We start from the raw sequence: 27,471 nt of genomic DNA, 5'->3' as shown, positions 1-27,471 counted from the left end.
ATTTCTAAATAGCGATTCCTTAAAATTTGCTATTTAGAAATCGCAAATGGTGATGATGATACATATGGCCCTTATCTCCTTACCAGCTACACGAAGGGCACTCTCCCCGGTCCACCGCGAGAAGTCTCGTTTGAGTGGAGGGAGACCTGGCCCGATGCACTTCCGGTGGAGTGTGAGTTGGCCGTCTAGTGCCCAACTCACATCCACATAAAACACTTGCCATTGAGCGTGCAGCAGATATGAAGGTTGAATTGAGGTGCATGATAGAGGGCTCGCCGTCACTTGCTTTCCTGTATGTGCACGCGTGAGTGGTATCACTGAATGAACTCTGCCGGCGCTACCTGCTTAGCTCTTGGGGATTGATTACTAGTCTCATACCAGCATCCTTTTAAAAACTGTATTTGCGTATGTTGCACTTGTCTTAAAACTGATTACTAGTTTTAAACGACTGGCATATTTTTAAACACTTATCTCCTTACCTGCTACACCAAGGGCACTCTCCCGGGTCCACTGCAAGAAGCCTCGTTTGAGTGGACGGAGACCTGGCCCGACGCACTTCCGGTGGAGCGAGAGTTGGCAGTCTAGTGCCCAACTCAAAATCCACATAAAACAGTTGCCATTGAACGCGCAGAAGATACGAAGGCTGAATTGAGGTGCATGATAGAGGTCTTGCCGTCACTTGCCTTCCTGTAAGTGCACGCGTGAGTGGTAACGCTGAATGAACTCTGCCGGCTCTACTTGCTTAGCTCTTGGGGACTGATTACTTGTCTCATACCAGCACTGTTTAAAAAACTGTATTTGCGTATTTTGCACTTGTCTTAAAACTGATTACCAGTTTTAAAGTCCTGGGACATTTTTAAACACTCAGGGCCATATGTATCAAGCCTTTTGCGATTCGTTAAGGCCAAAATTCGCTGAATTTCGGCCTTAGCGAATCGCAAACGGCCTTTTTACCGATTTTGGAATGTATGAAAAATTAGCAAAATAAGGAATCGCCAAAAATTGCGATTCCTTATTTTGCCTAAGCATTCAAGGAATCGCAATTTTGCGATTCCTTAAATGCTATGTATGAAGCTTTTAGAATTGCGATTTCAGGTTTAGAAATCGCAAATTACCACCAACTTCTAGTTGGTGGTAATTTGCGATTTCTTGTAAATATGCACAATTATGCATTTGTGAGGGTGGCATATGACGCACATACATGCCCATTGGGCATGTATGTGCGCCATATGCACACACATGTAATTTACAGGGGTGCAGCAGGGTGTCCTTGAGACACCCCTGCACCCTTGAAATAATTCTCAAATTGCGATTAGCAAATTGCGAATTCGCAAATTGAGAATTATTTCACAGTCATTGCTATGGGCCTCCTGGCCCATAGAAATGAATGGGAAATGATTCCTTATTTGCGAACAAATTGGATATTGCTAAAAAATACCGATTTTGTACATACATACCATTTAGCGATTTCTAAATAGCGATTCCTTAAAATTTGCTATTTAGAAATCGCAAATGGTGATGATGATACATATGGCCCTTATCTCCTTACCTGCTACACGAAGGGCACTCTCCCTGGTCCACCGCGAGAAGTCTCGTTTGAGTGGAGGGAGACCTGGCCCGACGCACTTCCGGTGGAGTGTGAGTTGGCGGTCTAGTGCCCAACTCACATCCACATAAAACAGTTGGCATTGAGCGTGCAGCAGATAGGAAGGTTGAATTGAGGTGCATGATAGAGGGCTCGCCGTCACTTGCTTTCCTGTATGTGCACACGTGAGTGGTAACGCTGAATGAACTCTGCCGGCTCTACCTCCTTAGCTCTTGGGGACTGATTACTAATCTCATACCAGCACTCTTTTAAAAACTATGTTTGCGTATTTTGCACTTGTCTTAAAACTGATTACTAGTTTTAAACTCCTGGCACATTTGTAAACACTTATCTCCTTACCTGCTACACGAAGGACACTCTCCCCGGTCCACCGCGAGATGTCTTGTTTGAGTGGAGGGAGACCTGGCCCGACGCACTTCCGGTGGAGCGTGAGTTGGCGGTCTAGTGCCCAACTCACATCCATATAAAAACAAATGCCATTCCAAGCGCGAAGCAGATACGAAGGCTGAATTGAGGTGCATGATAGAGGGCTCGCCGTCACTTGCCTTCCTGTATGTGCACGCGTGAGTGGTAACGCTGAATGAACTCTGCCGGCGCTACCCGCTTAGCTCTTGGGGATTGATTACTAGCCTCATACCAGCACTCTTTTAAAAACTGTATTTGCGTATTTTGCACTTGTCTTAAAACTGATTACTAGTTTTAAACTCCTGGCTCATTTTTTAACACTTATCTCCTCACCCGCTACACGAAAGGCACTCTCCCCGGTCCACCATGGGAAGTCTTGTTTGAGTGGAGGGAGACCTGGCCCCACGCACTTCCGGTGAAGTGTGAGTTGGTGTTCTAGTGCGCAACTCACATCCATATAAAGCTGTTGCCATTGAATGCGCAGCAGATACGAAGGCTGAATTGAGGTGCATCACAGAGGGCTCGCCGTCACTTGCCTTCCTGTATGTGCACGAGTGAGTGGTAACGCTAAATGAACTCTGCCGTCGCTACCTGCTTAGCTCTTGGGAATTGATTACTGGTCTCATACCAGCACTCTTTTAAAAACTGTATTTGCATATTTTCTACTTGTCTTAAAAGTGATTACTAGTTTTAAACTCCTGGCGCATTTTTTAACACTTATCTCCTTACCTGCTACACGAAGAGCATGCTCCCCGGTCCACCACGAGAAGTTTTGTTTGAGTGGAGCGAGACCTGCCCCGACGCACTTCCGGTGTAGCGTGAGTTGGCAGTCTAGTGCTCAACTCACATCCATATAAAAACAGATGCCATTCCTAGCGCGCAGCGGATGCGCGCAGCGGTAGCGCCATTGGCGCGCCAAGGGCAAGCCTGTCTGCGCCGGTCTGCACCCGTCTATGCCCAAGCGGGCCCAGAGGCCACAAAAACCCCTGCCCCCATAACCCATTGCCGGCACAAGTATTCCAGTACACTGCTGAAATCCCTGAACAGGCCGCCTGAGCCACATTGCGCGCATTTAATATCCATCCAAAAATCACAAATTGGATACTGTAATTTCGAGATCCCCTCACCATGGGCCTCTCCTCCCTGTCCCAAGACAACATACAAACTGCTCCTGCTCAACTGCTGATCCCTTCCTAAACACAGAACCGAAATTTCAATCCTTCTGAGCGAAGAGGACCCCAAAGTACTCTTTCTTACTGAAACATGGCTGAACACTTGTTCAGACCCGGACATAGTCCAAGCCCTTCCTCCAGGCTACTCAATCCAAAGAGCGGACAGAGAGTCAGAAAAAGGGGGGGAATTGCCATCATACATAAAGATCATTTAACCTGCCGCCTGATAGACAGCCCGCTATCAGATTGTGAAATACCTATTTTGTGATCAATTTCACACCCTCCCTCACACTCTCTGGTATTCTTGTCTACCGTCCGCCGGGAACCCCAGGACAGTTTGCAAAGTCATTACTAGAAACAGTAGGGATTCTCGCTAGCCGTACGGCTAATTTTACCCTCCTGGGGGATTTTAACCTACACTTCAACGACCCCACAGCCTTACTCGCCACAGAACTAGCCCAGGACCTTGCAACATATCAACTCATTCAAAAGGTTTCACTTCCAACCCATGATAAAGGCCACCTTCTCTACCCCATTTTCTCTAACCTTAGTAACCTGGTAGGGTACAAGCCTACCCCCCTTCCATGGACCGACCATTTCCTTATACCTCTTCTCTGGACACACCCCCACAAGGCTCGCGGCCTCCCCCCGCCTCGCTCTTCAGTCCGCCCCTGGTCCAAACTAACCACAGAGAAATGGATATTAGAACTAAACAGATCACAGCCCAGTCCCAACACGGACCCCACGAAGAACAATGAAATCTTTCACAACTGGATTGAGAGATCTCTCAACTTGGTGCTCCCTAAAGTTTCGACCCAAAGCAAAACAGGCCCCCACCGCTCTTCATGGTACACCCCCAAACTGCGTACCATAAGGCAGCATTGCAAACAAGCAGAGAGAAGATGGAGAAGAGACATTTCTCCCCACAAAAAAGCGAGAATATAGATTGACCCTACGTCAGTACAAATCAGAAATTAAAACTGTACAAGCCTTATTCTAAGAGGGAAAGATCCTAGCAGCAAGCAACTCCCCCGAGAAATTTTAAGCCTTAAACGTATGAAGAATCCTGGCCCCACTGCACCCCCAGACTCCTCAAATCACCACTGCACTGAATTGGCGAACTTCTTTCGCTCCAAAATCCAGAACATCCTCATTCACCATCCTCAAAACAACCAGATTAATCTCATCAGTCACACAAATGAGGGCCCACAACATGACAAACCGGAACTAAGGACCATCCTGCCTTTAACTCTGGATTTCTTCCTCACTCTTCTATCCTCATTAAAAAGTGGCTCCTCATTAGACCCCGCTCCCCCCAATATCCTTCATTGGTTGTACCCGCCATTGCCCCTTTTGCCACCGAACTAATCAATACCTTCCTCAACATTGGCACAGTACCTACCGAGTGAAAAAAAGCAATGGTTCGCGCCCTGTTAAAAAAGCCTAACCTAGACCCTACAGATTTGGGCAACTTCCGACCCATCTCTCTCCTGCCGTGCATCAGTAAAATAACAGAAAAACACACTAACCATGCCCTCTCGGCATTCCTCGAAAACAATGGCGCCCTCCACCCCTCTCAAACTGGATTTCGGCCTGGCCATGGGACGGAAACCGCCATATTGTCAGTGGTGGAGGAAACAAGGAAAATCTTGGACGCAGGAGGCACAGCTGCAATCATCCTCCTCGACCTCAGTGCGGCACTCAATACGGTCAATCACCCTCTCCTGGTCCACCGTCTCAAGAGGGCTGGAGTGTTGGGAACAGCACTAAAATGGCTACAGTCCTTTCCTATCTTGAGGGCAGATCTTTCCAGTTCTTCCAAAACAACCATATCTCACAAACCTTGCCATTAGGGTGTGGAGTTCCACAGTGCTCTTCGCTTAGCCCCACACTTTTTAATGTGTATATGGACCCTCTGGCAGAGATAGTGTCTCCATGTGGAATCCACGTGGTGACCTATGCTGACGACATGCAATTGGTCGTAGCCCTGAGCCACCCCTGCCATCTAGCTAAGGGCTTCTACCTTGTCTGGAGGAAGTAGTAAAATGGATGGGTCTCTCCCATCTGAAACTCAACGGGGAGAAGACGGAACTCATGATACTGGGCGACCATTCGAGCATCGGTCTAAACACGCTCTGCCCACTCTCAATGGGTCCACTGCCCACCCCCAAAACAGAAATAAAAAGCTTAGGAATATGGCTAGATAAGAGCCTCACTACAACAAACAAAAGGATGGAGAGAGGGTCCGGGGGAATATTTACCGACCTCAGCACAGTTATGACCCCCCTGGGAAACTATGAAAAACAGAGAAAATAACTGTGGGTCTAGAATGATAAGAAAGCTATGTGTGTTGAGATGGCTATATGTCAGATAATTTCAACAAATAAATACTGACTGGGTTATTTGTTGAAATCATCTGACTTTTTTGCACTCCATTTGTTTTTATAGTTGGAAGTGCACAACTCCAGAATAAAGTTATATTGCGTTCACTATCCAATTTTATTATCACATTCCCTTATCATTAATCACATATCACATTTGCACTGCTTTCAGTTACTAACAGCATCCACCTATCACCCTATACATTACTCCATCATTACCAACCATCTCCTAATAACAACTTTGGAGTTGGTCTATCTGGACTACCTACTGTGAAGTAGACCACATGATGAACTGGGCGGTATAGGAAGAGTAACTGATGGACACTTGCTCACATATGGTGATTGTCCAGTAGTCTGCTATTACTTAGAAGCTTACATATAGCCATCTCAACACACATAGCTTTCTTATCATTCTAGGCCCACAGGTATTTTCTCTGTTTTTCATAACCCAGGCAAGAAAGACTGTTTTTCAAAACCCAGGCAAGAAAGACAGCTTCCTCCTGTTATGGGAAGGATCTTACGAATAGAATTATTCGTAAGATCCTTCCCCTTCTACTCCCGTTTGCTAAAACTAGACACCCAAGCCCTCATCCTGTCCAGATTGGACTATGGCAATGCCCTCTACTTAGGTGCCCCCAAAGAAGTCATTTCCAAGCTACAGGTCTTACAGAACTGTGCTGCAAGGCTGCTCACTGAAACCCCCGCCCGCTGCTCAGAAAAACCAGCTCTACACTCTCTTCATTGACACCCTGTACAGCAGAGAATAAACTTCAAAGCCCTTTGCATAGCACATAAATCCCTAAACAACCACAGACCTCTAATCAACAGGGACATGATTGGCCCTTACAGAACTAACAGGTCCCTTCGCTCTAACAATCTCCACCTTGCAACAATTCCCAGGATAAAAAAGGCCAGAAGCGGAGGCAGGCTCTTTTAACGCATCGCCTCCAAGCTATGGAACGTCCTCCCACTACACCTGCGGAGTAAACCTGACCATCTGAAATTCTGTAAACAATTGAAGACCTGTCTGTTTATATAGACCCCCTCCTCCGTTCTTCCCTTCGTACTTTTTCAGCGCTGTTACGCCCCCAGGTAGCCATGTCCTCTATAAATGTCTAATACATACATTCATACATACATACTAATTATTTGTTTACCAACGTCTCCATCACTTTAGATTGGTATGGGAGCTAAGACAATGGATGATAATATGCCGGTTTTTGAACATCTGTGCCCGCTTTTTTTAATAGGGGAATCACAATGTTTTTTTTTCCAGATCTCTGGAAATACTGCAGTTTCTAAGGATGATTAAATATGTGGGTAACGTACGGGCATATAGTTGGTATTATCCGTGAGAAAATGAAATGTGGTCAAGGGTCTATGGGGACCCTGATTTCACTTCGACCATTGCTTTTGAAACCTGCACCTCTATAAAGGGGTCGAAGTTACTGAGGTAGAACTGGGCATCAGGGTGAGGGTCTAAGGTTTCCCAATCTGTGTCATCTGGTAAGCGCTGTTCTCGGAATGAGGATTAAATGACAGAGATTTTATCGGCAAAAAATCTGCTAATTGTCTCACAACCGTCTAATGAGGGGGACAGGACTTGAGACAGTCTGGATGGTTTGCATAGCTCTTTAACTATTTTGTAAAGTACTTTAGGTGAGTTGTTATTATCGCTCACATGCTATGCAAAATGAGTCCTTTTGGTGTTTTTAATGGCATTATTGTAAATTCTCATTTCATAGTCTTCACCTGTGCCCAAAAACTTTGCACTTTCTCTTCAATATTTTATGATCTATTGAGTATCATTTCTCGGATGTTGTTCTTCCTTGGGATTTGTTCTCTGATCTAGGGGCACATTGGTCCAACATATTAGAGATTTCCGCTTGGAGGTTTTCTGCGATCATTTGTAGGAACGGCGGCATCAGGGCAATTGGATCACTTATTGAAAAATGGCGCTCGAATGTGTCAGGGGTTATTAGCCTCCAGGCTCTTTTTACTGTTGCAGATGATGTTTGAGAGCGGATTGATTTCACCAGTAGACTAATGGTGAAGGAGATCAAGAAGTGATCTGTCCACGTTGGAGGTCTTACTTCTAATATGTTAGTGGATTCTATATTGGAAAATACGTGGTTTAGGGTATACCCAGCAATGTGTGGGTTCCCTAATCCGCTGTTTTAATTGCAGAATCTGCATGTCATTATCTAGGTGTTTGGCCGCAGGATTGTTACATCTTCAAAGTGAACATTAAAGTCTCCTATCAATATGTAGTTCTTGTGTTTTAAGCATGAGGGGAACAGCTGAGTGAGATGTTGAGCACTAAAATCCGGGTTGTAGCCGGGAGGGTTATAGATAATTGCTCCCCTGAGTATGATCTGGGCACCGTTTAATGTTTGGAAGGTTAGGATTTTGTGCTTCCCCAGCTGAACCACTGTTTCAGGAAGGCATGTAAGGCAGTCCTTAAAAAGTAAGGCAATCCCACCACCCTTCCCGCCCGTTCTGTCCTGTTTCAATGAGCAGTGCCGATGTCTGGAAAGTATTTATCATCTAGCCAGGTCTCCATGATCAAGGCTAGGTCGGTCTTTGTTTCAGCTAGTATGTCCCATATTTCAAGGGAGTGCTTAGGCACTGATCTAGCATTGAAATAAATGCATTTCAGAGGGGGGCCATTCTGAACACTTGTGCTCTGGGACCAGTTTATGGGTAAATGGCTGCGCCATTTCCAGTAGAATTCTGGAAGGGCCCCGTCGTGGTTCCTGGAGAGGCTTTTGTGCACTGTGTTTTGTTACTTGGAAGACACTCTGCTAGTTCTAGAAGTTTCTCCTTCGAGCAGCAGAGCCTACAGTGTTGATCTGGGCTTGGAAATGCAGGGGTTCTGGCCCCTAGCCCCGGTTGGGCACGGACGGGTGCAGACAGGCTTGCCTTTGGCCTGCCTTAGAGAAGTGTTTTTTCATTATAGATGCACCGACCCCTCTTCTAATATGGGAATAATAAATTAATCACTTTTATACCAGTGAAATAACTTACTATGAGCCTGAGAAGAAAACATTACTGCTCTATTGAACATCAAACTGTAAACAAGGTATTTTGCTTTTTCTGAAGTCCTAATTCTGTCTGGACAATATATTTATTGCGCGCCCTTAACTTGAAATTTGCATTTAAGCATTCTAAACAAACCTGGACTACTTGCAATGGCTATCTCCTGAGAGTGAACATCTTAAAAGTTGTTACTTGTCATTCAGAGATGTTGTATTTAGGTCATAATGTTTGGTGGCAAACAATGATTGCCCATTTGCTCCTGAGTGCCTGAGTGAGGCACATGAGAACTGACCTGTCAGTGATAGTGCATAATTGATCATATAATGTGCATTTGGTAGTCATTGCCACTTACCTGCTAATACCAGTGCTCTGACACAGTCAGCTCGCCCCTGGATACAAGCTTTCATCAGTGCTGTGAACCCATGAACATTCCTTTTCTCAAGATCAAGACCTGGGTAATAGTTCAGTAGGTAGTTTGTAGTAGTTATGTGACCTGCAACACATTAGAAATAGAAAGTTCTGTAAGTCCTGGAGCTTAATTATGATCTCTTACCTTGCCATCATTGCAGTGTTTTACAGACATACACAGAACACAGTAACATCTAAGAAGTGGGACGTTAAAGATATTAACCTGGCGTACAATATATATGTTTAATCGACCATGCAGTGATTAACGACAACATATTTCTTTAGGTCTAATGAATGTAAATGTGCTTAGTGCAGTATAAAATAAAGTACATTCTCATCATTTCCCTGTCCCAGTTCTTACTTCATAAGGTGCGTTCCCACCCTATAAACAGGCGCCTTGCTGCCTACCTAATTTAAACACCTCCTCCTCCAGGTGTGCCTATAAAAGACCACCCACATCGAGAAAGCTCCTGTTTTGTACCTTATCGTTGGAATGCAGTCACATTATATTTCCTGTTTCTAGATTGGAGTTCCTGCTTACCTTGTTCTTTACTGCTTCCTATTGGGCTTTGGTTTGTTACACATGGCAGTGCTTGTGAGCTTTTGGATGGTTATCTAGTCCCCCTACCCAGACTGATGGGAATGGCACTGGATCCTCTCCACCGATGGACAGGCGATTAGACCACTTTTTTATCTGAGGGCCAGTCAGTCTTAGGCTACCCCATATACTCCGTTCTGATCTTGGGACTTGTAAAATATTTCCCTGCCATCCTCTCCAATGGCAAACTTTGCTTCCTGACTGGACTTGATGGAGGCCCTGTAAAACCTGTTCTGATGTTTGTTTTTCCTTTGGTAGGCTCTCTACTCAGTTTGGAACTGGAATATGCCTACTTTGTGTGTGGTACAGAATTCTCCTTCACTACTTGAGAGATGTGCCCCCTCCCTTTTGGTGTTGGAGCTTTGTTTTTCCATTTATTTTCCGTTTGACTGGGGCTTATGAGATTTGTGTCTTGTTTCATTGTCTCCTCTCTGATTCTGCCCCCTTTCTTCATTGCTAGGTTTGTTTGAGGCATCTGTGTTGCTGGCTCTAATGCTTGACCTGCCCTTCAATGCCTCGTTGATGCACCTATGGGTAGGATTGAGTTTACTCTCCTTTGCTGGGGTTTGGCGTGGGCCTCGTCTTCAAGCAGTGTACCCACTTGCTTTTGCCCTGTGGGGATTGTGCCCTGTCTTGGCCTTCTTGGACCCAGTTGTCTTACTCCTCTCCATTTTCCTTGTTCCTAGGGTTTGGGGTTTATCCTATGGTTGCTTGGTCTGTGTGTAGTGCTGGGTGACCTACTGCTTGTAAAATAGGGTGTTGTTGCCTCTCTGTTCGATCCTACTCCCCTACCCTGCCACCTCACCCCCTTTTATCTGTATGTGCCGCATCTGTCCCTTTGCTATTTGTAGTAGCTCATGTGGAGGCCTCCTACCCAACTTGTCTGATAAAATTGACTAAGGCAGTAAAAGTTTTCATAAAAGCCAGATTTCTTGCATGGACCGCACAAGTCCACGTGGCGTTATGATCAAATAAGATGCCTAAATAGCTACATCTGTTTATAGAATATATATTTTTTTGTCAATGTACATATTTCTACACTTTTGGCTGCCAATACCACATCTCATTACAAAAGTTTTTGTCTTGTTTACCCTCAGCCATAGATCATGCATAAATGCCGAAAAGCTATTTAACATTTTTTGTAGGCCCACTTGGGTACGGGACATCTTACGCATACAAGAAAGCTGGTATAGGCCATCCTTCTATTTGGGAGGTCTTTATATATGTTCGACAGTGCTTGGCCTAAGCCATTCATATAGAGATTAAAAAGAAAAGGGGCCAGCATGCAGCCTTCCCTTACCCCCTTGTTGATTTGAAACGGAGCAGTACATTCTCCATTGGTACCATATCGTACCCTGGCCTTGGCATCCCTATACAGTTGTCTTAAAAAAGAATGATGGTGGGCTCTACTTCTAAATCCTGGAGGATCCTCCATAGCTGTCATGCCTCACACAGTCGAAGGCTGCAGTGAGGTCAACAAAGGCTAGGAACAACCTGCCCTTTTTTGCAATGGTATACTTCCCTATGATAATATTTAGGCTCAAGCTTTGTTCAACAGTTCCTAGCCCCTTGCGAAAACCAAACTTTAATTCAGAGATGGTCTTGTTACCCGCAGCCCAGTCCTGCAGTCTTTCAAGCACGATACGCCCAACTACTTTTGCCACGGAATCAAACAGCTACATCAGCAGATAGCAGGCGGGGTCTTGACGATTTCTTTTTTTAAATATTGGTACTAGAATTGATTCAGCCCACATCTCTATTAAATGGGAGGAACAGCTAGCTGTAGTTACCTGGGTTAACAATGGGCCCATAGCGCTGTATTATTTTTTTTATAAATCTACGTTAATCCCGTCGGGTACAGGGGTCTTCCCTCCCATGTTTGCCAAGATTGCTCAATTTACTTCATTCAGGGTTACCTGAAGGTCTGTCACTGATATTAGAGGTGCGATGTCGTTGTCACCTACTGGTTTGCTTTCTGCAGTACTGTTGGACAGGCAGCTATTAAATATGTTTGCAAAATGCTACACCCATTGCTCCTCCATTATTGCGATTTCAATGGATGGAGTACCACCGAGATCTAGAAAAGGGATCTTAACAGCCCTCAAAAATGCCGCCCCATCCTTAGACATCACGGCCTCATGCAGGCCAGTCAATTGCTTGTTTCTCAGCATTGCTTTTTGTAACTTCAGTGCGTTTTTATAGTCCCATGTTGCCTGCCTTATATCACGCTGATTTGTTGGGGTTTTATGTGTTTTGTGTTTTAACTTGGTGTAAGCCTGCATGCACTTTGTGTCAAACCCCCCTTTTGTGTACCTATTTTGTTTTCTTTATTGTACCAATAGTGCCTCCTGTATAGCTGCTGTGATGTGCTGGAAAGAGGTCAGGACTACTTCATGTATGGCATTCTTTGCCAAGCAAGCCGCAACAGTGGACCTGGTCTTGCTTAAAAGTAAAACATTCCTTGAAATTTCTGAGGGATCAACCATTGCGCAATGAAGGGAATAACCGTTCACTCTATCTGTTGATCAGTTTTGGGGGACATGCATATCTTTAATCCCTCAATGTGTTGGTCAGTTTATGTATGAAAAAGATACAGTCTGTGGAAAATTGAATGACTTAACTCTATTACAATATCTATTTGATATCAGAATATAATGTATTGTTGTAAAGTATCCTCTGCCATTAAAATGCTTTTAAAAGGGGAAGGTGAAGCACATATCTCATTTGCAAAACCAAGATAGTGGCCAAACATTATTTTGTTTAGGGATTCCCCGTATTGTGAATGCAGGAAGTGCGTATCTGTAATATTCTCAGATCTGTATATATGTTTCCTTTCTTCTCTGCATCTAGCTGCTCAGCCAGTGTGAGTGTTCTGGGGAGAATGTTAGTATGATTGACATGAGTTGAATGCTTGGGTGCCTGGTGTGAGTGTGGTCAGTTGGGAGATGGGCTGAGCAGCTAGGAGGCTGCTCCTGGTGGGGCTGTTTGTTCCAGACTTCTACTTCCTGTATTTAACTTATGGACTGAATAAACCTTCTACTTAACATCTCTTCATCTGCCTCGGCTATATCTTTATATGAATGTATGGACTAACATACTACATATTTTATGGCGACGATCTAGAGGAGACTTACCTGCGTTCAACGTGCCATCTGACAGGAGTTGAAACTCACAAGTAACTAATGTGGAACAAGCAGCAAGTATTTCAAGAAGAAAGAACCTCAACTAGCACGCACAGTAGCCCCACCAGTGTCCACAAAAGCGACAGCCCTAGCCCAGGCGTGCTGTCAAGTCATCTCAAAAACAAGGTTTTTGCGTCAAAAATCATCATCAAAGCTGCCTACGTGACGCAGAAGAAACAACGTCTAACATAATGTCTAAAAAGCAACAAGCTACATCTACTGCCTTTGGAAGCAAGGTACTCCGTATCTGCGTGTTTTTTACAGCCTGTTCAAATGCAAGTTTAATCCTTATGACTGTCATATAACCTTTTACTCATCTTTGCATGGGTTTTTGAAAGAAGTGTCAGCACAGGTCTTGTTTTGCTCGACTGGTGAGAGTTTACTTAACCCCTTCGATGCTCATGACGAGCTCAGCTCGTCATGAGGCACGGTTGAGCTGTGCTTATGACGAGCTGAGCTCGTCATGAAACCATAGTATTCATACAAGTTCAGCACAGGAGGGGAAAAGTCACAGCAGCCAAGGTGTTAAACAGTCATGTTACTTTGGTGTATGGCTTTTCTACGTGTACCAGCAGAAGGCGAATTGGATTTGGATTAATCTCCTTTCCTTCTACATGAGGAAGCCATCTGAGTAAGCAGTATTACGTTTTTAATTTGTTTTTCGTGTCAGTGGTTTTTCCTACAGTAAAGCCAGGAAAAACTGCTACGCTGCGTTAAAAAACTTTAAAGGATGCACGCACTCCTCACCTCTTAGCCTCCAGCCTCTGTTGAACTAATTATGACGTATTCCTTGCTTTGCATTCATCACTTCTGATGTCGGACGCCTCGCAGCAGGAGCGTGCCTGCAGCCACCCGGCACAGCGTAAAGTACGTGCCTCCATCTTATGTTGGCTCCGCTTGTGCGCATTGAACTGGAGGTGCTTTGAAGTATCTTGTTTTGCTCTGTGCCTCTGTTAACCATGTTTGGTTCTTCGTGACATTATGCCTCGGATGTCTTGTGCCACTGCGTGCTCTTTTTCATTTGCACTTTGTCGACCTTTCTCATCCGAGGTGCTGATCTTTCAGGGATTCTGCCAGCAAAGTACTGTTTCGCCAGCAAGGTACTGTTTCTTAATTTTCTAGCTTTAGTCACGAGTGCTTGAAGCTACATTCACCCGCAAGCTGCTCCGTTCAACGTGGAACATTTTGTTTATGTTTATGTTCCTGCACATTTCTATGTGAAATCTTTCCCCAGAGAATTTCCTTGCCTATCTTCGTGCCACGTTTCATCTTCATCTTCTATGGGCATTATACCTGCATCAAAGTACTTTGTTCTGCTGCCAAGTTTTCTGTTCTGCTGCCAAGTTTTCTGTTTCTGTTGGCATTGTTTCTGCTGCAGAGCATTTTCTTGTACCTTACGTCTTGCCTGTCCATCATTGCGGTGACAGGCACAAATATTGTCTGTGGTTAAGCATCAAGCATGTTTTTCACAATGGTTATCGTTTCATTCATATAAGAAATGTGTGATATTTTTTCTCAGACATGTCATTTTTACGCTTGTGTCACATTTCTTATGTTGGGTTCTCTCACCCTCATGTCTGCACTATAGTATTGTGTTCATGCTTGTTTTTTTAAAGTTCTAGGATCCCTGTCTATGGGATGGGAGTGGGTTGTAGTCCCATTTCCCCTCGTTCACAGTTTCTGTCAAGGGGGTTTTCCCTTGTCAAGTTTGGGATGGGTGTTCGCCCCATTTCAAGGTCTAATCCATGCTTCTTTGTTGTTAACCCTCATGTTTGGGTTATAGGGTGATAATCCCTTCTCTACATTTTATGGTCTTTTCACCATTTATTCTGTTGTTAACCCTCATGTTTGGGTTATAGGATGATAATCCCTTCTCATGGTCCTTTCACCATTTATTTTGCTGTTAACCCTTGTGTTTGGGTTATAGGGTGATAATCCCTTCTCATGGTCCTTTCACCATTTATTTTGTTGTTAACCCTCGTGTTTGGGTTATAGGGTGATAATCCCTTCTCTATGTTGTTGGACACTTTGTTGTACGTCAATTGCGTGCATGTCGCCCTGTGCAATATTTTCGCTTGTGTACAGTGTGTAAACCGCCCTGCGCCTCACTTTTCAATGTCGTGTGTAAGTCGCCCAGTGCTTCATGTTCTCAAGTGTGTGTAGTCATCGTTAGGCTCACTGTGTCTTGTGTGTGTAAACCGCTCTGCGCATCACCTTGTACTCCTACTCTGTCTTGTGTGTGTAAGTCACCTTTTGCTTCACCTTGACTTTATGTGTGCATTGGCCACATTGTGCTGCACCATCTTATGCTGCGTGTGTTCTTGGGTTTCTGTCCCTTGTTACACCTTCAATTATTTTGTTATGGGCTAGCTCCATATTTCTCAGTCCCTCACATGAGGGGTGGCATTTAGGGTTTCTTTTCCTTTTGCCACAGTCTTCTTTCGTGAGGACCTTCTCTTCATGTTAGGTTTTGCTCACTTGTTGTTGTGAGTTTTTCTTTCACTCTTCACATTTTTGTTCAGTAGTAAAGGAAGAGGATAGTGTTAGTGTTTTGGAGAGGTATTATTTTGGTTTGAGAGTACAGGGAAAGGATGAAACAGTTGAACAGTTTGTAACTGCTTTAAGGAAATTAGCTTCTAGCTGTAAATTTGGGGAGTTAACTGAGGAAAGGATACATGATCAGTTTGTGCTTAGATGTACAAATGATGAAATAAGAGAAGAACTTTGGATGAAGGATGAGCCGCCTCTGGAGGAGGTGATGATTATTGATAAGCGTGTGGAACACATGGTAAAGTGTGTGGGTGAGTTGAACAAAGCAGGCAAAAATGGAGGCGGAATTGAAAAAGTAGAAGAGGTACAAGTTCAGGAAGTGAAGAATGTTGATGAGAAAAAGAAGGATTCCATTGATGTGAAAGCTGGTTTAAGTGATAATCAATCTAACAAAGCTGTTGTGGAAAAAAATATGGAAGCACTTTTCAAGGTAATTGCTACAGATGTGGTAGATTAGGACATATGGTGAATGATAAAAACTGTCCTGTTTTGAAAACTGTCTGCAATGTTTGTGGAAGGAAAGGTCATTTAGGAAAAATGTGTCGTCTAAGATTCAGAAGAGATATTATGGTTGAAACTAAAGAAGTTACATTTCAAATTAATGATGACAAATTAGATCATCCTTCTGACTGGGTTAGTATAGGTGGGGTTAGAATTAAGATGAAGTTTGATTCGTGCTCACACTTGACTTTTATTTCAAAAGAAGACCATTTAAAAAATTTCAAAGAGAAGGTAATACTTAAAAAGTCAGATGTCAAACAACTGGTTATGGGAAAAATCCAATTAAAATGTTGGGTTGATTTACGGAAAACATTGAATATAATGGGAGATAAGTTGTTGGGAAAATTTACGTTGATTAGCTGGTCTCATCAAGCAAATTTGGGTGTGGTTCTCAATCCTAATGCAAAACCACCTATTCAGGTGCAATCTGTGGACGGTGATGGTGAGGATGTTGCGAGTAAATTTAAAGAATTGTTTTCAGAAAAACTTGGATGTTTGAGAGGCTACAAACACAAAATTAGGTTGAAGTCGGGTGCAATTCCTGTTGCAGCAAAAGTTAGGCGTGTGCCTATTTGTATGCAGGATGCGGTAAAGAAAGAAATTGATAGACTTTTGGAAACTGGGGTGATTGAGGCTGTAGAGGCAACAGAATGGTTGGCCCCCATTGTTGTCGCGAGCAAACCCAATAACGAAATTCGTCTCTGTGTGGACCTTCGGGCTTTGAATAAGGAGATGATTGTTGATAAGTTTCCTCTTCCAAACATCGAAGAGTTGGTTGCAACATTGGATGGAGCATGTTACTTTACTACTTTAGATATGGCTTCGGCCTATCATCAGGTTCCTTTGAGTTTAGAATCGCAAGAGTTGACAGCTTTTATTACTCCTTTCGGTTCCTTCAAATTCAAAAGAATGCCGTTTGGCTTAATTTCAGCCGCATCAGTGTTTCAACGGATTATGAATGATTTGTTTAAAGGTGTCAGTGGAGTAAAATGTTATCAAGACGATGTCTTAATTTGTGGCAGATCTAAGGAAGAACATGATGATAGGTTAAGGTGTGTGTTGGAGAAAATGTTGAAAGCAGGGTTATCTCTTAGACGTGACAAGTGTAAGTTTGGAGTGACGGAGTTAGATTATTTAGGTCATCATATTTCAGGCTTTGGTGTAAGATCCAAAAATGATTTAGTTCGAACAATTGAGGAACTGAAGGAACCATGTTCAAGCGAAGAACTTTCGTCTTTTTTAGGCATGGCTGAATTTTACAATAAATTTATGAAAAACTTTGCAGATAAAACCGAGAAATTAAGGAGTTTGTTGTGTAAGAAAAATGAGTTTGTTTGGACTGATAAATGCAATGCTGAATTTGTTCAAGTTAAAAAGCATCTCAAACATGCTCCGAATCTGTAGACATTTAGACCAGGTGATCCTATGTTTATTGTAACGGATGCAAGCTGTAAAGGGGTAGAAGCTTTGTTGTTTTAAGTTAGGAATGGTGGTGAAGATCCCATTCCTTGTGCTTCTAGGTGTTTGAAGGGTTCCAAATTAAATTATTCGGTGATTGAAAAGGAGGCGCTTGCCATTTTTTGGGCAATAAATAAGTTTAGAAAATTTGTTTGAGGTTGTCCATTTGTTGTAAGGTCAGATCACAATAAAAAAAGGTCTTGATGCTGTTTCTGCAAGAATAAGGAGATGGGTAATTGCTCTTCAAGAATTTGATTTTAAGTTTGAATATATTCCTGGCTGTACAAATGTTTCTGCTGATTGTTTGTCACGGTTGGTGAATTGTGTAGGGAATTTAGAAGAAGGTGAGAATGATGATGATGGATTTGTGGAGAATGAAGTTAGAGTTTGTGATGTTACTTTGGGTGCCATAAAGGAAGATGAGTGGAAGGAAGAATTAGCAAAAGATAGTGAGCTGGTTGAAGTAAAGGATCTGTTATCTAAAAATTTATATGAGAAGTTAGCTAAATCTTGGTCGTTAATTTCGCATGAATTGTCTGTGTTGAATGGTGTAGTAGCAAGAGGTACTAGATTAATTCCTCCAGTGATTTTGAGAAAAAACATTATCAATATGGCTCATGTTGGTCATTTAGGAAGTTCGAAAACTAAGGAGCATATCAGACAAGATTTTTGGTAGCCAGGTCTTGATTTGATGGTGGAGAGAGCAGTTCGTGACTGTGTAGCCTGTCAATTGAGTGACAAAGTTCTCAAACCTAGGTGTCCACCTATGGTTTGCAGAAAATTACCATTGTTTCCTTGGGATGAAGTTACACTAGATATTGTTGGTCCGTTGCATGGTGAGCAGAATAATCCTTATTTGTTTGTTTTGATGGACTTATACTCTCGGTGGGTGGAAGTTACTGCGGTGCGAGATGTTTCGTCTCGTAGTGTGATTTCATTTTTAGATTCTATATTCAAAAGAGAAAGTTTCCCAAAGTCATTACTTTCAGGTAATGGCCCTCAATTTTGTTCTGTTGAGTTAGAAAGTTATTTGTCTGATTGTGGTATAGTTCACAAAAAGATCTCATTATATCACCCAGAATCTAATGGTTCTTTAGAAAGATTTAACAAAACGTTGAGAGAAGGAATCCAGTTAGCAAGAGTAAATTCGCTGGATTAGAAGGTGGAAGTGCAGAAGAGAATTTCAGCTTATCGCTTCACTCCTCATTCAACAACTGGGAAGACGCCTTTTGAGCTTTTCAGGGGTAGGTCTTCAAACACTAATTTGTGTCCCGGTTGGATGAATTTGGATAAAGGTTTAAAAGACAATAGTATTGGTCTATGGAGAGAAAAAGAGTTGAAGTTGCAGAAGAAAAGAAAGGTTTACTATGACATAAGGAAAAATGTCTTGGTTCCTAATTTCAAAATTGGAGATATGATAAAAATTAGGGTTCCTGCAGGTTGTAAAAAATGGTCTAAGTTTACAGATGAAAAGAAAATTGTAAAATTGTTTAAAAATGCTGTGAAAACAGATGATGGACGCATTTGGAACCTTAATCGTGTTGCACATTTTCCTGTTTGTGTTCCAGTTAATGTTAAAATGCCTTCTATTTCATTTGGGAGATGTGTTTCCAATCCTGATGCAAGGATTACTCTCTCCCGTAGGAGTAACAGAGTTACCATAACTCCTGTTTATTTAAAGGATTTTGTATAATTATATGTTTCAAGTAATGCTTGCCATTGTAGACATGTTCAAATTTGTCATTCTTATAGAAAGGGAGATGTGCGATGTACATAGATTCTCTCCTTCTGGTTCTAACATGGAAACCTAGTTATGAGAAGTTCCTAGCTTTGACAGTTGAAGCTGTATCTTGTGATGGCTGAGGTTATACATTAAAGACCTCTTGTTTTACCATCTATTTGTGTGAGAAGTCACTTTATTACACAAGTCTCAGGGGCATGATCAAAAAAAGTATGGGGGGCCCCAATCCCCCCCACACTGCCCCGGGGACCGCCACCCCTGGGGCAAAGCATTAATAGTTGACAGTCACAGATTGAAAATGTATTCTATGCAATCTGTTTTACAAGTGGGACTGTATATTTTCGTAATTTTTTTTAACTTTTTGAATTTTTTGAATTTTTCCGACATGTTCAAGTATTTTTTAAATGGTGTGTGCTTCACAATTTCGGGGGATTGGGGGGGGAGGGGGGGATGAAGGAGAACTGTGAAGAAATGTGGTTTCTAGATTGGATGAGATATTTGTCCCGTTTTTTTAACCATTTATTTGAGGAAGCTGAATAAGACTTCCTGGAAGGTTATAGTCAATTGATGTATCTATTGATATTGTTGAAAATCGTTTGTGCGAGGGAATCAGCAACCCGCTAGGGTTGCCACAGCCGATCCACGTCTAGATAGTAAAACATGACGATATCGTCTAGGTGTGTATAATATATTGGACTCCAGAGTTCATGAAATGCTTTGTTGTTTATAATCCCACTTTGATGTAAATATTCTATTTACAGATGGCGCTTACCACTGTGTGAATTGCGCAAGTAACCCTCGTTTGTTTCGACCATCCATGCCTGGTTAAAAAATGGCGCCGCGTAGCGCGTTACTGTTTGACACCGAGGAAGGGAGCTTTCCCGAAACACATCTGTATTGGTAATAAATCTCGCATTGCTGATAACCTCCCGGGAGTGCTGCTTTTTCTTTTCTGAGGACTTGGAAAGGATATTGGAGCTCCTATATGTATATATATATATATATATATATATATATATATATATATATATATATATATATATATATATATATATATATATGTATATATATTCACTGAAAAAAACCATAGGTTTCAGGCCTTATATAGTTAGGAATTAGCATTTAAAAAACCTTTGAAATTCACTGAATAAACCATAGGTTTCTGGCCTTATATGGTTAGGAATTAGCATTTAAAAAACCGTTGAAATTCACTCAAAAAACTATAAGTTTTAGGGGTGCTATAGTTAGCTGGACATTTAACTCATACAAAACCATTGAAATTGCTCCTATATAGTTAGTTGTACTAACTATATTTTGCGCACCGGCAATCCACTGCTGACGATGTCACATATTACATCATTCATGACATGCTCAGTGACATCACTTATGACATCTCAAATGACATCACTGACCCCCTGGGCAGGTCTAGGGGGTCAGGGTGTTTCTACCCTGCCCCCTTTTTGTGTTCTACACGTTTGTTTTTCTGCTTTCTTGTGCCTCGGTCTACCGAGCACAAGATGGCTGCCAACACTTCCTGGTTTGAAGTGTTGAAAGCCAATGAGCATGCAGCTCCTGCTCGGAAAGTTTTAGAACTCAAAAAGGGGGCAGTGTAGAAGCACCCTGACCCCTAGGCCTGCTCAGGGGGTCCCACTAGGACCCCCAAGGCCCCAAAAAAAAAGGTTTTTTGGTGGAAAATCATGGGGTGCGAATACGGTGCGCTTACCCGGTGATTTTTGGGAAAAAAAATGTTTTTTTGCCTTGGGACCCCCTGAGGAGGCCTAGGGGTCAGGGTGCTTCTACCCTGCCCCCCTTTTGAGTTCTACACGTTTGTTTTTCTGCTTTCTTGTGCCTCAGTCTACCGAGGCACAAGATGGCTGCCATCAATTTCTGTTTTGGAGTGTTGACAGACAGTGGCAGCCAATCAGCATGCAGCTCGTGCACGGGAAAGTGCGCGCCCGGTGCGCGCCTACAGATATATATTTTTTTCTCTTTTGATTTTTTCAGGAACTACTGGAGGCATTTACACCATTTAAGCAAAAGGGTGATCTGAGAATCAGACTCTACCATTTTGCCAAATTTGGTGTCATTCCGTTCAGCGGTTCGGGCTGTAGCCGTGTCTAAAGGTCCTACGGAAATTAACATGGGGAAAACACATTTTGGGACCCCCCTTTTTTCTCGGCCCCCGCTTGACGAATTAACCCGAGACTTTCAGGGAAGAAGCGGAACGGGCCATCTCCTTTGAGAAATTCGCGAAGATTCAACAACCGGCGCCAAAGTTATTCCCAATAGAATGTTGCGGATTTCCTATGGAAACTAGGTCCTAACTATATATACCTACTGGCGGTTGCCAGTAGATAGTTATAGTTAGGACCTATTATCCATAGGAAATCCGCAACATTCTATTTAGAATAACTTTAGCGCCAGTTGATGGATCTTCGCAAAATTTTCAAAACTCATGGCCCGCTCCTCTCCTGAAAGTTTGAGGGTGATTCGTCAAGCGGCGACCGAGAAAAAACGGGGTCCCAAAACATGTTTTCCCCATGCAATATCCCATGGGAACCTTTAGCCGCAGCTACAGCCCGAACTGCTGAACGGAATTACACCAAATTTGGCAAAAAAATAGACCTTGGTTCAGAGTCGTGCCTTTTGATTAAATGGTGTAAATCTGTTCAGTAGTTCCTGAGAAAATCAGAAGTAAAATCACATATATATCTATGGCCGCGCAGGATAATTGGCTGTCAACACTCCAAACCAGAAAGTGTTGGCAGCCATCTTGTGCCTCGATAGAACAGAGGCACATGAAACCTAAGAAAAAATCAAGCAGAATGCAAAAAGGTGGCAGGGGAGAAACACCCTGACCCCTAGGCCTGCTCAGGGTGCGCGAATCCTGCCGATAAAAAAAAAATGAATCGCGGGCTCCCGCACTTCGGTGGTAATTAGCCCCCAGGGGGGCCAAGTCTCAGGGGCATGATCAAAAAAAGTATGGGGGGCACCAATCCCCCCCACACTGCCCCGGGGACCGCCACCCCCGGGGCAAAGCATTAACAGTTGCAGGGGGCATTAACATCGCATGCAATTACAAAACATGCGATTATAATGTCATATTACAATGCAATGTTAATGGCAAAACGGGATTTTCATTGTAAAAATGCTGCATAATGCAGAGTGTCTCAAAACGGGATTTTTGTTAATGGGAAAATGGCATTTTCATTATAAAAATGCAGCAAAAGAGCAAAATGCAGACTGTCACATGCCATTAACAAATCGTAACACCATTCAAAACGGGATTTTAGTTAATGGCAAAACGGCATTTTCATTGTAAAAATGCAGCAAAATGCAGAGTGTCAGAGCAAAATGCAGACTGCCACATGCCATTAACAAATCGTAACACGATTCACAAATCGTAACACCATTCAAAACGGGATTTTTGTTAATGGCAAAACGGCATTTTCATTGTAAAAATGCAGCAAAATGCAGTGTCAGAGCAAAATGCAGACTGTCACATGCCATTAACAAATCGTAACACCATTCAAAACGAGATTTCCCTTGTAAAAATGCAGCAAAATGCAGACTGTCAGAGCAAAATGCAGACTGTCACATGCCATTAAATGATCGCAACACCATTCAAAACGGGATTTTCCTTGCAAAAATGCAAAAATGATCATAGCACCATTCAAAACGGGATTTTCCTTGTAAAAATGCAGCAAAATGATCATAACAACATTCAAAAATCGAAATGCAGACTGTCACATGCCATTAAAAAATCATTAAAAAAAATCACAGTCTGTCACATGCCATTAAAAAATGCAGACTGCAAACCAGCGGCTATGTTGTTATTATTTTATATAGATGGATGAATGCATGAATGATGCATGTATGAGTGCTGGGTGGCTGGATGGGTGGGTGGGTGGTGAGTGGGTGGATGGATGGAAGAATGGGTGGCGGATGGATGAATAAATGGCTGTCTGGATGGATGGATGGGTGTATGGGTGATATGTGTGTGGTGAGTGGGTGGGTGGATTGATGGATGAATGGATGGCTGTCTGGATGGATGGACGGATGTATGGATGTATGGGTGATATATGTGTGGTGAGTGGGTGGGTGGATGGATGGATAGATGAATGGATGGCTGTCTTGATGGATAGATGGATGGGTGTGTGGGTGGATGGATGCATGGGTGCATGTATGGGTGCTGGGTGGATGGAGTGGGTGGGTGGGTGGATGTACAAACAATGAGATGGTGATTGATTATATAGCACACATGGGATTACCTTGAGAACAATGAGGATATTTTAAACATGAAAAAATGTAAGGTGATGGCGGACATATAGCGGGCAAGGACATTGTATGCTTCCTTGTCTTTTTTTCACGGTTTCTGCAGAAGTTAAACAAGAGTCTGATCCAGTGGCTATTGGGTTGCAGTGGTCAGCCCATAAGACTGCAGTAGGTTTGTCGATTTGGTAACTATGAAAACACCTGTGTCCTTTTAGGTGGACAGGAGTGGTGTGGCTCACTGGTTAGAGGCGGCAGACCCGGAAGCAGAGGACGGCCTGGGACCAGGGTTCAATTCCCGACATGGCCGGGTTGTGACCAAGGGTCAGCGGACTTGATAATTCTCGCCTCGGTGCCTACTCACCAGAGATCACACTCGGCAACTCTGGGCATTAGCTTGCCGCATCTCCACAACGGCCCCCCACAAACGCCGGGGATGCCTGGTTTCACCTTGGAGGTACCCAGGAGGGAACATCTCACAGGGAAAGCCAGGACGGGTTCCCCAGCGGTCTATAGCGCCAGGACACCTCCGGGTAGCAGTGCGCTTTATAAAACACACACACATTTATTAGTTTCTTTACTAAGGACAGGTGTCCTGCCATGCTGTAATCATTATACACTTCATCTCCTGCAGTCCCCAGCTCCTCCAGTGGGGCGGCCGCTGCTGGGGGCCTACATTATGCCAATCAGGCACTTCCAGGACGTTTTTATCGAAACACTACTTTGCCAATAAATAGCATGAGTAAGAGACCAGTACTCCTCTGGGCTGAGCACAAAAATATCCGCTATATTTTTTAAGGAATTGCCCACAATACATCTTGCAGAAAGCTGTGCTGTCAAGCCACATCTGAAATCCACTCTATGAACATTTTATACAATTGATAACAATTGTCTTGAGAAACATGCGCTGTCGAGCGAGACCTACAAGCTCGTCTAACAAGGAGTATCAATGGACCAAAAGTCTTACATTTTGAAACACTGATTACGATAAAAGATGTCATTGTTTTTTGTTTTCACATGTCTTGTGTTACTTATTTAGTTAGCTATGCTAAGCCCATCTAATTTGTCATGAACCTTAGGTGTGATGCATGCAAGATACAAATACACATAATATGAGCACAAACAACGAGCAACTGTGAAAGCTGCGCACACAGAAGCAGAAACATATGTGCTGCACAGTCTGTAAACACCGGGGTCCCGATTCACAGTTTGCACCTTTTTACTGAAACGCGCTAATGCGCCAGCGAGACTTTTCTTCTTTGAGCGCCAAGGCCCCACCGACTCAAATGCCTTTTTACAACAGTTGGTTTGGCTGGAAACCATGGCAATTAATCCCCAATGCACGTCAGGAATACTTGCGCTTTCCTTGAGGCCTCCTCCGTGGCTGGCAGTGAGCACAGGAGGAACCGCGAGGACAGCGACTTCCCTTCTTCTTCCCGCCATTCCTGTTAATCAGCCCTTGGCATCGGTCTGTGAAGGCATAAACCGTGACTCCAACATGCGCAGCAGGCTAAGGAGCGGTGCCAGGGGGTAATCATCTAGAAATTTTCATTTGTAGTCTGTGTGTTTGGAACCACCTGGCGACTGAATGTCAAGTGTTCCTAAACGTGCTGCAGAACTAGAGGCAGCCACTGACCAATTTATTTTATTTTATTTTAACATCCTTAGATTCCTGAGACCGAATTACTTGTCTCCTACTCGGATACATGCTTTTATTTCTGATGCAAAAACATTTACTTGAATTGAGCGCGTTTATTAATTAAGTAGTGCTCTTCAAGTTACCTAAAAATTGCCTAATTTTAATTTCCTTCCATTGAGTTACACATTTGCACACGGACAAAATATCTGGCCCATGACATGTGCAATGATGCAGCTGCTCTTTAATAGAAAGTGGTCCTTCTTATACAGATGTTTTATGCATGTGAACAGTTGCTGCTAAAGTGGAAGTTGTGGATGTGCCAAATTCATCCTATTTTTGTACTTGATTTGTTAGAAGCCTACATACAAGATCATTTCAGATCATGCCCAGTCCTAGGCTTTGACTATTAGCAAAGGGTGATGTTTTAAAATAAGCATGCAAATCAAACGCTTTATTAAAACGGACGGCATGTGCATATCATTGCATCATTTACAAGCAAGATGGCACCCATGTACAATTAGCGTAAGGTCCTCTTGGTCACATATGTACAAAAGATTCTAAACGTGTGGGCTCAAACATCACGTTGTCATGTCGCGCGATGTAAAGACGCCGATGTGACACGCGATCCTATTACATGGCCGCATTTGCGTCGCAACTACGTGCGATGAGAAAATGGCCGGTGTAACTTCCTTTGCGATGTAATTGCCGCAATGTGAACTCCCGCGATGACGTTGGAGACGATGGATCATCATACAACTGTGGGGGGGGGGGGCTCAAGCCCCCCACACACCCTGGGGACGCCGCCTCCACAGGGCTCTAAATATTTAAATTGGGGGTTCATGACGGACGCCCCAGCCCCAGGGACCACCGCCCCCCTGAGGCTTTGTAGATGGTGGGAGGGGGCCCCCTCCTGGAGCCGTGTGATGGCCCTGGGGACCGCCACCCCCCAGGGCCGGCTCCTGCAGTGTCCCGGGGTGCCCACCCCCGGGACACTGTAGTGTGCTATGGCAGGGTGGGAACCATGTACATGTACCATGGACATGAGTTCATTCCTATGCATTTATGAATAATTTCCCAAAGGTATAAGGGGATCCATCAAAGTGGTACGATGGAGTATATAGGTTGTACAAAAGGGGGTGGAGATGGACGGAGCATCTGAACCAATCATACACTCACACCCAGTCAACAGATCTGGGTTTAATCCATAACCGTTCTTTAGCCCACTCTGCCACCCCAGTTTCAGACATGGCCATATGCAAATCAGTCTGACCCTGTGCCTCATGGGAACAGTCCAGCCCGAACTGTCAAGCCATGCCTTCCCTGGACCGGAAACAAGCTTCCGAGGACCGGTTTCTGGCATTTCAGCCGTCTTCAGCCCGGCTTGCTTGAATCCAGTGGCAAAGTGAGCAAGGGACTCACGTCTGAGCATACCCTGCCAACTTATGGCGAACAAAGCGGTACAAAAGGGGGTGGAGATGGACGGAGCATCTGAACCAATCAAACACTCACACCCAGTCAACAGATCTGGGTTTAATCCATCACCGTTCTTTAGCCCACTCTGCCACCCCAGTTCAGACATGGCCATATGCAAATCAGTCTGACCCTGTGCCTCATGGGAACAGTCCAGCCCGAACTGCCAAACCATGCCTTCCCTGGACCGGAAACAAGCTTCTGAGGACCGGTTTCTGGCATTTCAGCCATCTTCAGCCCGGCTTGCTTAAATCCAGTGGCGAAGTGAGGCATGAGGCACAGGGTCAGACTGATTTGCATATGGCCATGTCTGAACTGGGGTGGTGGAGTGAGCTAAAGAATGGTGATGGATTAAACCCAGATCAGTTGACTGGGGATGAGTGTTTGATTTGCTCAAACGCTCCGTCCATCATCCCCTTTTGTATCGGAGTACATAGGTTGACACGAATTTCTCAGAGTGTGGACGGATCTAAATTCATTATTTGAGATTGTGGTCCCTGGAGATTTGTAGCTAGAATGTAAAGTTGTGGCTGGATGTCATGGACCAGCTAGAATTGGCCCTAACAATGCACTTGCTGCAGAGATAGCAGATAAATATATGGCTATGATTGAGTATTTGAAAAAAGGAATCCCAGAGAAGGATATAAATTGGCATAAGATTCTGAGAACTTTATATGAGCCAAAAGAATCAGTGCAGTCTGTTTAGAAGAGGTTCAATCACATATATATATTGAAACACAGTGGAGTCAAAAATCCCCAAAAAGATGGGATTAGTGGTTCTGTTTCTACCTTTGTTAATGGATTGAGGCCAGAAATTAGGAAACACATTCAGCAGAGTGGGTTGTGTTGGCAGGCAATAGGTATTGATGAGCTCTTGATGCAGCAACAAATAGCAGTGATTTTATTAGACCAACCAGAAGAAGCTCAACGAAAAGCTAATGATTGTTCAAACAAAGCTGTTTGATAAAGGATCCTGAAATCAAATGGGTTCAAATAAGGATTTTGTGAAAACTGGAAAGAATGGGATGAATCAAATGTTGATGCAAAGT

The 27,471-nt window shown here is 43.5% G+C and overlaps 1 protein-coding gene across 1 annotated transcript in view; it reads right to left on the bottom strand.

Annotated features, from left to right (window-relative positions):
- Positions 1-27,471, bottom strand: part of ANKRD33B (ankyrin repeat domain 33B) — a 316,496-nt gene that overhangs the window by 86,482 nt on the left and 202,543 nt on the right. Inside the window, exon 3 of the mRNA XM_086966908.1 lies at positions 8,956-9,096. Within this exon, the coding sequence (XP_086823034.1) occupies positions 8,956-9,096 (141 nt within the window). The remainder of the gene's footprint in view (positions 1-8,955; positions 9,097-27,471) is intronic.

Source organism: Lissotriton vulgaris, chromosome 4_1 (genome assembly GCF_964263255.1).
Source record: "Lissotriton vulgaris chromosome 4_1, aLisVul1.2, whole genome shotgun sequence".
In the NCBI taxonomy this organism is placed as follows: Eukaryota; Metazoa; Chordata; class Amphibia; order Caudata; family Salamandridae; genus Lissotriton; species Lissotriton vulgaris.
Note: the sequence above shows the minus strand (reverse complement) of the source record. Positions and strands in the feature narration are given on the sequence as shown.